Consider the following 12,579-nt stretch of genomic DNA (forward strand, 5'->3'; position numbering starts at 1 on the left):
CTTGGCAACCTACTCAATCAGGAACTGCTTCTCTCTCTTAATCTTCTCGATAAAGTCCACGGGCACCTTGAGCGTCTGCGCGGCAATCTCAGGCGGGGTCAGAGCCAGCCACTGCGAGAGTGAAATATCGGCCACGCGGTCCGACTTGTAAATTTCGATCCAGACCAGGTCCTCGTCCTTGGATGTGTTCTCAATGTAATGTCTGCGCCCTTTTTGTCAGTACTCTCTGCTGGGCCCTGAAACGACAAGAAACGTACCCAGAGTTGGTGGGGAAGACGGCCGTGTCGCCGGCGGAAAAGTCAAACGTGCGAGACGCGCCGTTGCCGATGAATGCGGTGGCTCTGGCCGTGCCCTTGTGGAAGTACAGCCACTCCTCAGCCTATAATGCTGTTAGTATCGGGGCAGTTTCCCTCGGCTGAGCAGATCTGATGGTGGGGGGAATATTACATTCGGATGCCAGTGAAGCTCGCGAAGACCGCCTGGCTTGAGCGTCACAAACGTGGCGGCAATCTCCTTGGCGATGGGAAAGTTGGTCGAGTCAATCTTGTACAGCGTGCCGCCGGTCCCGCCAATCTTCTCGGGAGGGTGCTGCAGCGTGCGGTAGACGTATGAGGTGTCGCCCTTGGCCTCGGGCGTCACGGCACCGGTGACGTTCTTCGTCGCGACGGTGGCGTTGAAGATGTAGGGGCTCCCGGAAGGAACGTCCTTGAAAGTGGACTCGGGTACGCCAAAGTTCTTGGCAAGGATGTCCTTGGGCGTATGAGCAACCCAGTCGTCGAGGTTGAAGGTGGTTCTAGCGCGCGGGGTGTTAGTGGGCTGGATGGGGCGAATGTTGGTGTTTCTGGACAGTAGACGTACCCAATCTTGTCAAAGTCAGTCTCATCAAAGATGAGGAGGAACTCGTTCTCGTCGTCCAGACCCTGGACGGTGTGTGCGACACCCGGCGGGAAGTACCAGACGTCACCGTAGCCAATTTCGGTAGCTTGGTAAACGCCGTTTTCGTCGACGGCGGAAACGGTTATCCTACCGTTGTAGATGATGCCCCATTCGGCCTGTGTTTAGCATGTCAGTCATCCGCATCGATAGAATTGGAAACACGGGTTGACGTACCACTTTGTGCCAGTGAAGCTCACGGATGGCACCCTTCTTCAGGTGCTGCTGCGCGCCAGTAATGTCGTGACTCGACGGCAGGTCAGTGACGGTCTGCTCGCGCACCCAGCCGCCCTTCAAGATGCGCGTCTTGGAGTCGGAGAAGCTCCATTTGAGGTTAGGCACGACGCCGGCATCGGTATCCTGCCGCCCGAGGTTGTCGGGGTTCTGCAGGTCGAGCTCCTTGTTGGTGCCGCCTGTTGCATGTTGTCAGTACGTTTTCCCTTCGCCCTTGGTTTCTGCTCCTCCTCTGTTCTTCACTACTGCGGCGGGAGAACAACACAACGTACCTAGGATAGGAGCTCCCTTGCCGTCTTTGCTAATGGGCTGACCCTGGGCAAACTTGTCGCCACCGTCGCGGGGCGTCACTGAGGGCGCGGCGAGGGCAGAGGCCGCAAGACCAAGAAGGACGGAAGCAGCACGCATAATATCAGTGTTCTAGGATTGTACAAGGTTCACAGTCTTTCCTTTTCTTGCACTACGCAACAATGAGTTGCAGGAAAGGGGCTGCGCTTTTTATTAGGAGCTCCTTGGCACACATACACGTGAATATCATCGGCCTCGTCAAAGAGGAAGAAGTGGCAGGGCTAGCTCCTTTGAGTTTGATTTGATTTCAGTTTAGCAATCCGTAGCGTGGTTCGCAGAATCCGGATTCCATGCTACGGCCGTGTCACTTATTCGCATTGTTTATTGTTCTCTCATTCCTTTTTTTCCTTTTTTTTAATCCCCTTTCGTTCCGGTATGGTGTGCGCCGCGAACGAAGAGAATGGCGACATAGCGTCGCGATATGAGATATTGCACGCTACTCGTCGGGTCGCCGAGGCCCCGTGAAATGAAGCTGTCTAATAAAGAGTCTTTGGGACTCGACCACCAAAATTGCGGCAACCTCATTCGTCGATCTGTTCAGCCCTGATGGATGCGGTATTTCTTGATGCTCCGCCAGGACAGGGCTGCCCGTTGCATTTAGGTTCGCTGGGGCGGGAATCGTGGTCGATCACGCCATGGGGATCGCCAATTGTGTTGACGGGCACCATCGCCTGCGCTCGGACGGCAGAGGCTTTCTGGCGTAACTGCCGAGCGGGGGGGAAGAAGTGGCTTGCTTGTGCCTGATTAGGACTCTTTTGTATTCTGGGGCTGCTTGAAATTATGCTTTATTTTATGCTCCGGCGCTGGGGCAAAATGGATCGGTCTGGGGTTGCCAAGCGACTCCTGCAGGTCGGACAACCCAGAGGCTTGGGACCAGATACGCCATCTTACGCCCCTGCCGTTTCTGGGGATGCAAGATGAGATTGAATGGGCATATATGAAAAGATATCATGTAGCAGAATTTGCTGATCAGAGGTTGCTACTCAGCATTTGCAGAGTTCATGGAAAGATGACAAGAGCTTGAGCAAGTACAGCATATAAGTTTTGCTGTCACGTTGCCAAGGCGCGAGTCTCGCTGCAACATCCCGGTAAACTCTTCTAGTCTACTTTACGGATCTACACATCATAATTACAGTCTCACTTCGCCATCCCTTGACATGAGCATGAAGGTGCGTAGATCCGTAGCCTTTGCCTGGCCACCGGAACTCTCCCTCCTGGATACCACCCTCTCCTTTGTTCATCGACCGCCATCTTTGTGGCTTTCGTCGCCATCTACGCTACGCGCAAACGGGTATGAATTCCAAGACATGCAGCTTCGTGCCTTGCTTGTTCGGGCGTTTTGGTGTGATGGCATCACCGTTCATCATGTCCAGCGTCGTGCAAGCGAGGATTTGGGCGGAACTCGAGGAGGAGGAAGGAAGGAGTTAGGAATAGTTGGACTGGAGGATAGAATGTATATAAATATCAGATAATCTTCTCATATCCTGCTCATACTCATCCACAAAACAGCCACCTCATTCTTTCTCTAATCTGCTCACTGCCCTCAGACCACCACCATGATCTTCTCCAGTGCTGTCATAGTCTTGGCCAGCCAGCTGGTGGCCAAGGCCTCCGCTTCCCCGGCCTCCTCTCCCGTCAGCAAGCGCTCGCCGCTGGGCATCAGCCTTCCTCCTCTGATTCCCTCCATTCCTGGCGTGACGGAGCCCCTGGTCGACGCGGCACCCCCTCTGCCGATTCTGCAGCTACCGACGCCGCCACTTGACAGCCTTCCCTTTGATACCAAAGAGATCAAGGCGAAGAAGATTGGCTACATCTGGACCGGTGCCGGTGACAACCACCACAAGGACTTCTTGGCTGCTGTCAGTCTTGATGATGTAAGCCTTTCTATTTCATTGCACTCTCTGTTGATACTAATCGAACTATAGGATACATTCGGAGAGTTCCTCCACATTGCGGACGTGCCCACGAGTGGCAACTCGCCTCACCATCTTGGTACTTCCCTGGATGGTAAGACGTTAGTCGGTGGTGGTCTTCTGTCTCTTCTCAAGACCCAGGATACTGCTTTCTACTGGGACTCTAGCGACCCTTACCACCCCAAATTCTCGCATAGCAACAGAGCCTTGCTCAGCTCCATCACGGACGAGATCCGAGCCAAGCCTGAGGGGTATAGCTTCTTTTGATCCCAAAGCCCGCTTCTACCTGCTAACATCATGCAGTGGCTTCCTCATCACGTACATGGGAAGTGCTCTCGGAACCTCCCCCGGACGCCTGGTCGAGACTGATGCTGGTGGCAACATCATCCACGAGTGGCCTGAGGATGTCGACGGCACGGTAAGCCTTTAACTTGAGAACCACAGCCCCGCCTCATGATACTAAACTGTAGTAGCTCAACATTCTCGGAGAGCAGTTCAGCCCTCACGGTCTGAGCGTTGACTTTGAGAAGAACCTCATCCTTACTTCCGACTTTGTCGTTCCTCTCAGCATTCTCAAGCCCGTTTCTGCTCTGGGCATTCAGAAGGCCAACACCTTGCGCCTATGGACTCTGAACGACCGCAAAATCATCTCCACCATCACTATTCCTGACGTGAGTTTTTTACCTGCTTCGTCATCACAGAACACACTACTAACACAGACCAGGGCCAAGGTATTCAGGACGTCAAATTCATTCCCGGTAACCCTGAGAGCGCTGCCATTGCCACGTAAGAACTATCCCATTGCATAATAGCTGAATCCAATACTGACTCTTATCCAGTGCTGTCAAGAACGGCCAGGTATGGATCATCTACCCCTTCCGCAAGGACGCCAAGGGCAAGCAAGGTGTCGCAGAGCTCCTCTACGACCTCGGCCCCAAGGCCAAGGAGTCGGTCGCCATCTACTCTGACGTCTCCGATGACGGCAAGTTCGCCTACTTCACCCTTACCCTCGGTAACCATGTCGCCGCCCTCGACATCTCCGACCTCAACAACGTCAAGCGCCTCGACGACCCCAACGAGCAGCAGCCCATCATCGGACCCCACTACGTCAAGATCTCTCCCGACAAGAAGAACCTTCTCGTCTGCGGATACTTTGTGCAGGCTGGCGATGTAAGTACATGGAACTATATCGTTGATACTGCTGCTGACTTGGGACGCAGATCTCCGTTCTCAACACCCCTGGTGACTACAAGGTCCACTGGATTGATATTCTCGACAACGGTGCCCTCAGCTTCAACCGCACAATTGACTTTGAGACCATCTTCACCCGTACTCGCGGTGGTGCTGTGAGTATATCAAATCATGATTCTCTAATAGTGTGCTAATACAGTGGACAGAGACCTCACAGTGCTGTCATCTTCGACTTGACGGACCCCAATCATCCCGTCTACTACTAGTGGTCGGGCACGCATCGAGTGGCTTTAGAACGGTTGCACAGTTTCATTCATGTCTATTATTCCGCAAAAAGACGCAGAGGCTCTGGTTGTATCAGAAATGTCTACCTCCTTGCATCTGCGTCACTATTTATCTCACTGCGGCGCGAGCTCGGCGCCGCATTCGTAATTCATAATACATTATCTGAAGCCACATCTCTCTTTGAAAACATGCACACATCTGCGATATCTCACCGTGAACCGAATGTTCTAAAGATTGCTTCTGTTTGTCAGTTTTGCAAAATCCAACGTAGCCAGAGTTCTCCGGATACAGCACCTCGAAGGAAAAAGCGCGTCCTCTGTTCCCCGCGTACTGAGAAGGTTCCATCAACAGTCCTCGCTTCCAGCACACGCTCCTCTCGCATCTCGTCTCATTTTGATAGTGATTGACAAAATCCGGAGAGTATGTCATCGTAAGGCAATAAAATGATATTGTCATTGAGAGGACTGCTTATCCTAGAACTGGCAGATCTCACCACTATTATCGGAGTAATGAAGGAAAATCACAGCAGACATCTGTTTAAGGGCAGTCAACACTGCATTGGGGCCAAACACAATGCTGTTCAATCGTAATTGAGCCATAGTAAGCACAATATTATTGGTTTCGTGCTAGCTGAGCTGCAAAATCTGGAGGAGTTGTATGTGGTATTTAGTTGTGTGGGAAATCCGTCATCACCCCACCATAGGGTGATGAGGTGAAGACGACTTTCTACACAATAGGTACAGTGCCAGCTTTGTGATTATCGTGGAGATAGTAGAGTGTATAAAACGTTATAGAGAGTTCTGGTTCATCCTGTTCCTGCCATCCAAGCCAGGTTTCCTAAGTCTTGTATCGTGACACGCAGGCAGAGGTATAGGGTGGCAGAGTGTAGAAGCCTGTGCGCGCCGCTCTTTTCCTTTGCGCGACTCGTCATTGGAGGGAAAACTAAAAATGAAGCAGCGAAATGAAAAACAAAAAGAAACTCCCAAAAGGCATGTATAGAGAGCAACTATCCGGTTTCCAGTGTCGAAGATTGCCCTATTTTGCTTCTGTAAATCCTATTCTACATTGGGCCTTGGTGAGTTTGGAGTTGGCACCTGCGGAATTCGGCCGCAACACTGCTCAAGCACACGTAAAATTGATTCGTCATCGAACTGAAGTCTTTGAAAGCCTTATTACTTGTGAGATAATGAAACTACCCAATAGGTAACAAGCATCGAGGCCGCAAGGCGCATCTTACATGGACCCCGCAGATTGACAACCAGTAGGGCGCGCTGGTCACGTATAAAGCATCTAGGAAACTTTCATTGCGGAAACAATCAGAAAAACCACGAATTGTATCACCACTTCTACAATGGCAAGAATTACCGACTTTAGCGTGCTCTGCTTCGACGTCTACGGAACCCTCATAGATTGGGAGGCCGGCATCACCGCCGCTCTCGAGCCTCTCTTCACCAAGGCTGGCCAGGCCGTGCCTCCGCGCGCCGAGCTCCTGGCCGTCCTCCACGAGCTGGAAGCCGAGCAGCAGAGGCTCACCCCGACGGCGCGCCAGCGAGACATCCTCGCCACCATCCACCCACGCATCGCCGAGCGCTTCGGGCTGCGCGCCGCGCCGCCGACCGCCGCCGAGAGCGCCGCCTTTGGCGCCTCGATCGGGCAGTGGCCGGCGTTCCCGGACAGCGTCGCGGCGCTGCGCCGGCTCGCGGGTGCGGGCGCGGGCGCGGGCGCGGGTGCGGGCGCAGCGGGGGGCTACAAGCTCGTCGTGCTGTCCAACACGGACCGCGAGGCCTTTGCCGCGACCAACGCGGGCCCGCTGCAGGGCGTGCCGTTCGACCTCGTCATCACGGCCGAGGACGTCGGCAGCTTCAAGCCGGCGGGCCGCAACTTTGCGCACATGACGGAGGCGGTGGCCAGGGAGCTGGGCTGCCCCAAGGACAGGATCCTGCAGAGGGCGCAGAGCCAGTTCCACGACCACCACCCGGCGGAAAAGGCGGGCATCAAGAGCTGCTGGATCGTGAGGCCGGGCTCGGTCATGGGAAATAGGGATAGGCAGGTTTACGATTGGAAGTTCGACACGCTTGGCGACATGGCGGATGCTGTGGCGGCGGAGCAGAGCTAAGGGCGATGGTGTAATGAGACTATAAAATTTGTCATGAGAACGACGCGTCCATGCGCGTTCAGGTTTTTTGCTTTTTTTTTCAGGCAATGTTATTGTCTCACTTTAATCTTTGCTATTGTCTAATACAAAGCATTCATTCTCATGGTGAAATATGCCTCCGCCGTCATCGGCTCGTACTGTTTCGGCCTGTCTGGCCCATGACACGTCGGCACGCAGTCCACCACCGTCGCCGGGTCCGCGCAGATAAAGAAGGGCATCGAGTACCGCCTCTTGGTCATTCGCACGCCGGTAGCCGGATCAGTCTCCACCTCGGCCGGCGTCCGCACTCGGTGAATCGTCGACCGCAGCTGGTCGTTGGTCCAGCGCATCAGCATGTCGCCAATGTTGACGACAATGGTCCCGGGGACGTGCGGCACGGGTCGGAAGCGGCCGCTGCCCTGTCGCTCCTCCATTTCGAGCCCGCCGACGGCGTCCTGGAAGAGGAGCGTCATGGTGCCAAAGTCGCTGTGCGCGCCCACGCAGTCGGCCAGCCCGCGCTCGAGCAGCTCCGCGGCAAAGGGCGGGTAGTGCAGCAGCCGCAGCTGGTTGTTGCGGCCGCGGTGGCACGCCTCAAAGTAGTCCGCCGGGAGGCCCAGCCCGACGGCCGCGGCGGCCAGCAGTCTCGCCTCGATCTCGTTGCAGATGCTGTAAAAGTCGACGAAGAACTCGCGGAAGCCGGGCAGCACGGCGGCGGGCGGCCAGATGTTGCTCATCACGTCGTCGTCCTCTCGGCCGAGCTCGAATGATTCTTTCTGGTCTGGGACCTTGCGGTGCTGCGCGATACCGACCTCGTCAAAGACGTTTTGGGAGACCTTTTCGCGACCGATGCTGGAGTAGCCACGGTGGTGCCATGCCTCGGCTGGATGCGGTGCCTTGTCTTTCTCGGCCTGGGGGAGGTCAAAGAATCTGCGGCTCTAAGAGGAGTCAGCAAGCTGGCCATGCTCCTTCGACACAGAGTTTTCGCACCCAAGAGAATGCTTCCTCGATCTTTGCCTCCGGAATACCATGGTTTTTGATGTATGCAAAGCCCACCTCGCGAAACGCCTTGCATAGTTCGGTGGCTTGCTCTGCCAGGGTTGACGCAGCGAGGTCAACAATGGGGACAGCGTTCTGAGACGAATTTTCCATCATCAGTGAGATGAAAAAGAAAAAGAAGAAGACGAATGAAGGATGAAAAGGGACAGTATTAATAACACAAAATGTGGTGGAAAGAACTACAGCGTCTATTGAAGAAGAACTTGATTGTCAAACATGTACATCATGACCTCTGTAGCCTTGTTGTAGATCATCGGGAGAAAAGTACGCCGACAGTTCCACAGCCGATGGTGGCAGGAAAGACTCCGCACTTTCTTTGCCTCTGTGCTTCTAGCTGAAGCTGGCATCCAATGACATGAGCACACATGTCTCAGGCATGTGAGCTGGCGGCGGACTATTATAGCCTAAAGAAGCACGGTGCATCGGACATTTTTACCCAACCAAATGTAGCCTTGACTGATCCTGCTATATCCAGATCGTTCGCCCCCCCGGTTCACGGTTCATAACCCCGGGGAGGATGCTGCGAGTCCGAGACTTTGAGCGAGTCCGTGTAGTAGGTCGGCGCATCGCTGCCGGCCCAGGTATCCTTGACGGATTGCAGGATGCGACGTCCGTTGAACGTGTTCTGGTCCAGGTCAAGGTTCGGCTTCGGGATGGGCACGTCGCCCAACTTGGAGTTGAGGTAGCCGTCGTAGTAGTGGTTCCAGTAGTAGCTCTTGAACTCGCTGTCGCTATCCCACCTGCGGATCTTGTCACCCGTCTGGTCGGCGACCATCTTGTACACATTAGCGCCGACGTCCCAGCGGCCCAGGGTGGGCAGGTCCCAGTTGGCCGACACCGTTGAGATTTCAGAGTAGTGGTTGTAGAAGCTGCCGTCGGTGGTGCCTACTAGCTGCTGCGGGACGGCATCCCCGACAAGGATGCCGAGAATGTTGTTTCTGCGTGAGTACGTCTCCGACTCGTCCCAGGTTACGAGCACTAGGGTGTTTTGCATGAAATTGCGGTCCGTCAAGAGAGGCTCGAGGAAGAAACGACACCATTGTCCAGCGGTCGTGACGCTAGAGTCATGGCCGTCGGAGGTCATGTTGGGGGTGATGAACATCCACTGAGGAAGGGCGTTGTTCTTGAGATCTTTGTGAAATTCAGAGCGTGAGGTATCGATGTGAGACATGTTCTTCACGCGGCCCAGCCTCTCGGCAGAGTCGGTCACGCTCTTATGCATGATGGCGGGGTTGTGCTTGCGGACATAGTCGTTGCGGCCATTCCTGTTCTTATACGAACCGCCTTCGAAGCCAGTGTACGGCATGTCTTCCTGGTAATGGGCCCAGGAGATGTCTTTGGATTCCAAAAGGTCGATGACGGTGGCGACTTCGGCAGGAGAGTCGATCACACGGTCGTCATTCAGACCAAAATAGTCACCGGCTATACTGGCCATGTAGTTGGGTTGGGATGGATGAGTGGCAGCAAAATAGTTGGACAGGGTAATACCCTTCTTGGTCAGCCACTTGAAGTTGGCTATGGATTGTTAGCACCACATTTGACCACGGCGCTCATAGCCACTTACGGTCGCCGATGGCCTTTTCATAGTTCTGATTCTCAAAGTAAATGACGACGAAGCGATCAAAGGCTTTGCCCTTGACATTGCTGGTCTTGACAGTGGCAGCAGCGCTGAGACCAGCGAGGGCTAAAATCTTTGCGAACAACATGGTCTCGGGGTTTCCAGAGACTTTTTGCCCAACCGGCTCAGATTCGCTTTGATGCAGGATCTTCCCGGCACGACACAGCGGTGGGCATGGTATATATGCTTCAAGACCAACTTCGGGCTCGGTAATGCCGAGTCTGGGGATGATGTGCAGAACATGGGCTAGTGTGGACATTCGAAACGTCAACACCGTACAAATCTAGCAGCACGAGGGACTCGATTGACATTTCCCTGACATCTTTTTTTTGCATTAGTGTCTTTCCACCTGATAAGTTCTTGCAGGCCAGACGACGGCGCGCCAATCAGACACGGCTCATTAGCCAACATCCCGTCGCCAGTGTTCCATCACCACCCTCGGAGCGGAGTCGACTAAAACTGAGTTGGAAGGTGGAATACGCTGCACACACCGCACGTGTTTTTCTTGCGCACAATGTTGAGGGAGGAGACGGCAGCAAAAAAACCTGCCTAACCTCCCGCGCAGACCGAGCCATCGCAACGTGCTGCTCCAATGCTGTCTGAGTGGTGTGTTTTGCCTTGCCAGCAGGTCGGACCTGTAATAGCAGCGAGACGGCTCACGGATCAGCATTTATTGCAGCACCATGACCATTGGGATGCCGCTGCGCCTGAGGCCATAAAACAAGGAAGGGAAAATCTCTCCAACATCTTGCCACAAGATATCAAGGTCGCGTGCCTCATGCCCCAAAAGGCACAGGGATCCCTTTCGCCTTCCAAAAGTCTACTAGCTGGTGCTCTGGTCAGCTTCACCAAAAGCCGGGTTGGGGTGTTGTGGAGGATCCGCGCCGTCATCTTCTTGCCTAGCGCCTCGTCTCAAATGCCGTGGCAGCCGAGCTAGGAACCTGACGGCATGAAGAATCGACAAATCATGTCAAGTCCGGGGAGGTGCGTTCGTCCTGTAATGTCGAGGGCTGCCGTGTCGTAAACTAGATTCGAGAACTGGGTTCGAGAACGTTGGGATCTGACTTGTTTCGTCGCTTGGAAAATGCCGCGTTACAGCTACTCTTCGACTGGGTTTATTTTGAGACTGTTTTTATTGTAACAGGTGCCTTTTTTCCCCCTCGGTGTATCTTGCTGAGTCCTCGATCAGGCTTGACTATCAGCGTAGAGAGCAATTGTCCAGATGCAGGATATTGAACCAGCTGTACAGCGTCTAGTCCAATCCGTAGAGTGAATCCTATTATTACCCATGCACGATGGAAATCTGGCCATCTCTGCGTCAGATTCTGCTATGTCTTAAAAGATCAAGGATAGCCGCCCGTCGATTAAGTCGTCTCTTCGGACTGAGAGTATTTTCGATTCAGGGTGAGATCATGAGGAGGGAGTCCTTTTCGAGGAGCGTCACTGACGGACGGCAAGACCCGTCTCCTGTATCATCGAGAACTGCCCGCCAGGTCTATTCCTCGTCGAGTCTGATATACAGCCGCAGCTCAACCGCCGGCGACCGGGCCGGTCAGCTATCAGCACCCCGCGCGACGAGAAGGACCGTGTGACAATAGAATCTGGATGCGAGTTTGGGCGCACATGCAACAATCCTGCAAGAAGCCACAATGTTTGCCGTGATGTTAATACTCCACGTGCAGATTGAGCACACCTACTCGGTATACTCCTGACCGTGCCCAACGAGGACCAGCGGCCCAACGACTACGACTCCGAGACTATCGACCTCTACCGGCGCCCCTCCCATGCCGACTGGACCTACCTTGAGAAGTATGGTATCAAGGCCTCTTCTGGTGGTGGCCGAAGCAGCCCCAGAGCCCGTGAGACTATTGCCCGCGTCGCCGCTGGCGCTGTTGCCGAGAAATGGCTGCGTGAGGCCTACGGCATCAAGATTGTTGCTTTTGTTTCATCGGTTGGCAACATCAAGCTCTTTGAGGACAGGCCTGCGCTCGACGGCGACGACATCGACTCCCTTAGTAGCAACCCCAAGTTCTTCGAGCTCGTCGACACCCTGACCCCGCGAGAAAGTTGACGAGTTTCTTCCCGTGCGCTGCCCTGATACCACGGCCGTGAAGCGTATGGAGGACAAGATTGCCGAGCTCCGCGATCAGCACGACTCTACTGGTGGTACCGTCACCTGTATTATTCGCGGGTGCCCCTCTGGCCTTGGCGAGCCGTGCTTTGATAAGCTAGAGGCTCTCCTAACCCACGCGATCACATCTATCCCTGCTACAAAGGGTTGTAGGATTGGATCTGGCTTCCGTGGCGCCGAGATGCGCGGGTCGCGCCACAACGATCCCTTCGTATCTGCCGCCGCCGCTGACGATGCGACGCCGAGCGCTGGCGCTGGAATTCCCCCTTCCCGTCTGCAGACCAAGACGAACAATTCTGGCGGTATCCAGGGCGGCATCTCCATCAGCATGCCCTTTCCGTGTCGCATTCGAGCCCCCCGCTACAATCTCCCAATACCAGACTACTGCTCGCTACGACGCTTCGGGCGAGGGTGTCTTGGCCGCCAAGGGTCGCCACGACCCTAATGGTGCTCCTCGCACGGTTCGAATCGTTGAAGCTATGGCTGATCTGACTATCGCTGACGCCCTGATGGCTCAGCATGCGAGACAGATGGGCGTGAAAGTTGCCGCAGCTGGGCGGTAGTACGTTGCAGAGTACGAGGGCTCGATTCACTTGGTGTGGCTCCGTAATCCTGTCCCTTACCGCTGTTGACCGGCCTGCCTCGTTTTGGCGGCCTTAAGCTCTTCGTGGTTAAATCCTTGTAGTCTTACTATGTGCGTTGCTGGCAAACACTCTTTCTGAACCGATCTTTTGAT

The 12,579-nt window shown here is 54.5% G+C and overlaps 6 protein-coding genes across 6 annotated transcripts; 3 read left to right on the forward strand and 3 right to left on the reverse strand.

Annotated features, from left to right (window-relative positions):
* Nucleotides 1-9: 9 nt before the first annotated feature.
* V2A60_002475 (RmlC-like cupin domain-containing protein) lies at nt 10-1,575 on the reverse strand (the record flags this gene model as incomplete). Its single annotated transcript, XM_083253826.1, has 6 exons — nt 10-202; nt 258-379; nt 448-793; nt 859-1,052; nt 1,111-1,346; nt 1,440-1,575. The coding sequence occupies 6 exons, from the start codon at nt 1,573-1,575 to the stop codon at nt 10-12; spliced, it is 1,227 nt and encodes a 408-aa protein (XP_083109952.1).
* A 1,496-nt stretch (nt 1,576-3,071) lies between these two features.
* Nucleotides 3,072-4,885, forward strand: V2A60_002476 (uncharacterized protein; the record flags this gene model as incomplete). The annotated part of the gene is made up of 8 exons (XM_083253827.1): nt 3,072-3,389; nt 3,441-3,679; nt 3,732-3,846; nt 3,902-4,099; nt 4,153-4,214; nt 4,268-4,598; nt 4,649-4,774; nt 4,826-4,885. The coding sequence occupies 8 exons, from the start codon at nt 3,072-3,074 to the stop codon at nt 4,883-4,885; spliced, it is 1,449 nt and encodes a 482-aa protein (XP_083109953.1).
* A 1,370-nt stretch (nt 4,886-6,255) lies between these two features.
* V2A60_002477 (HAD-like domain-containing protein) lies at nt 6,256-7,020 on the forward strand (the record flags this gene model as incomplete). Its single annotated transcript, XM_083253828.1, has 1 exon — nt 6,256-7,020. One exon carries the CDS (start codon nt 6,256-6,258, stop codon nt 7,018-7,020), a length of 765 nt encoding a protein of 254 aa, XP_083109954.1.
* A 119-nt stretch (nt 7,021-7,139) lies between these two features.
* V2A60_002478 (isopenicillin N synthase family dioxygenase) lies at nt 7,140-8,187 on the reverse strand (the record flags this gene model as incomplete). The annotated part of the gene is made up of 2 exons (XM_083253829.1): nt 7,140-7,973; nt 8,026-8,187. The coding sequence occupies 2 exons, from the start codon at nt 8,185-8,187 to the stop codon at nt 7,140-7,142; spliced, it is 996 nt and encodes a 331-aa protein (XP_083109955.1).
* Nucleotides 8,188-8,587: 400 nt separating this feature from the next.
* V2A60_002479 (uncharacterized protein) lies at nt 8,588-9,971 on the reverse strand (the record flags this gene model as incomplete). The annotated part of the gene is made up of 2 exons (XM_083253830.1): nt 8,588-9,609; nt 9,659-9,971. The coding sequence occupies 2 exons, from the start codon at nt 9,969-9,971 to the stop codon at nt 8,588-8,590; spliced, it is 1,335 nt and encodes a 444-aa protein (XP_083109956.1).
* Nucleotides 9,972-11,361: 1,390 nt separating this feature from the next.
* V2A60_002480 (uncharacterized protein) lies at nt 11,362-12,288 on the forward strand (the record flags this gene model as incomplete). The annotated part of the gene is made up of 3 exons (XM_083253831.1): nt 11,362-11,412; nt 11,439-11,727; nt 11,780-12,288. The coding sequence occupies 3 exons, from the start codon at nt 11,362-11,364 to the stop codon at nt 12,286-12,288; spliced, it is 849 nt and encodes a 282-aa protein (XP_083109957.1).
* Nucleotides 12,289-12,579: the final 291 nt, after the last annotated feature.

The sequence above is a fragment of the Cordyceps javanica genome, chromosome 1 (assembly GCF_051103115.1).
Source record: "Cordyceps javanica chromosome 1, complete sequence".
NCBI classification, from domain to species: domain Eukaryota; kingdom Fungi; phylum Ascomycota; class Sordariomycetes; order Hypocreales; family Cordycipitaceae; genus Cordyceps; species Cordyceps javanica.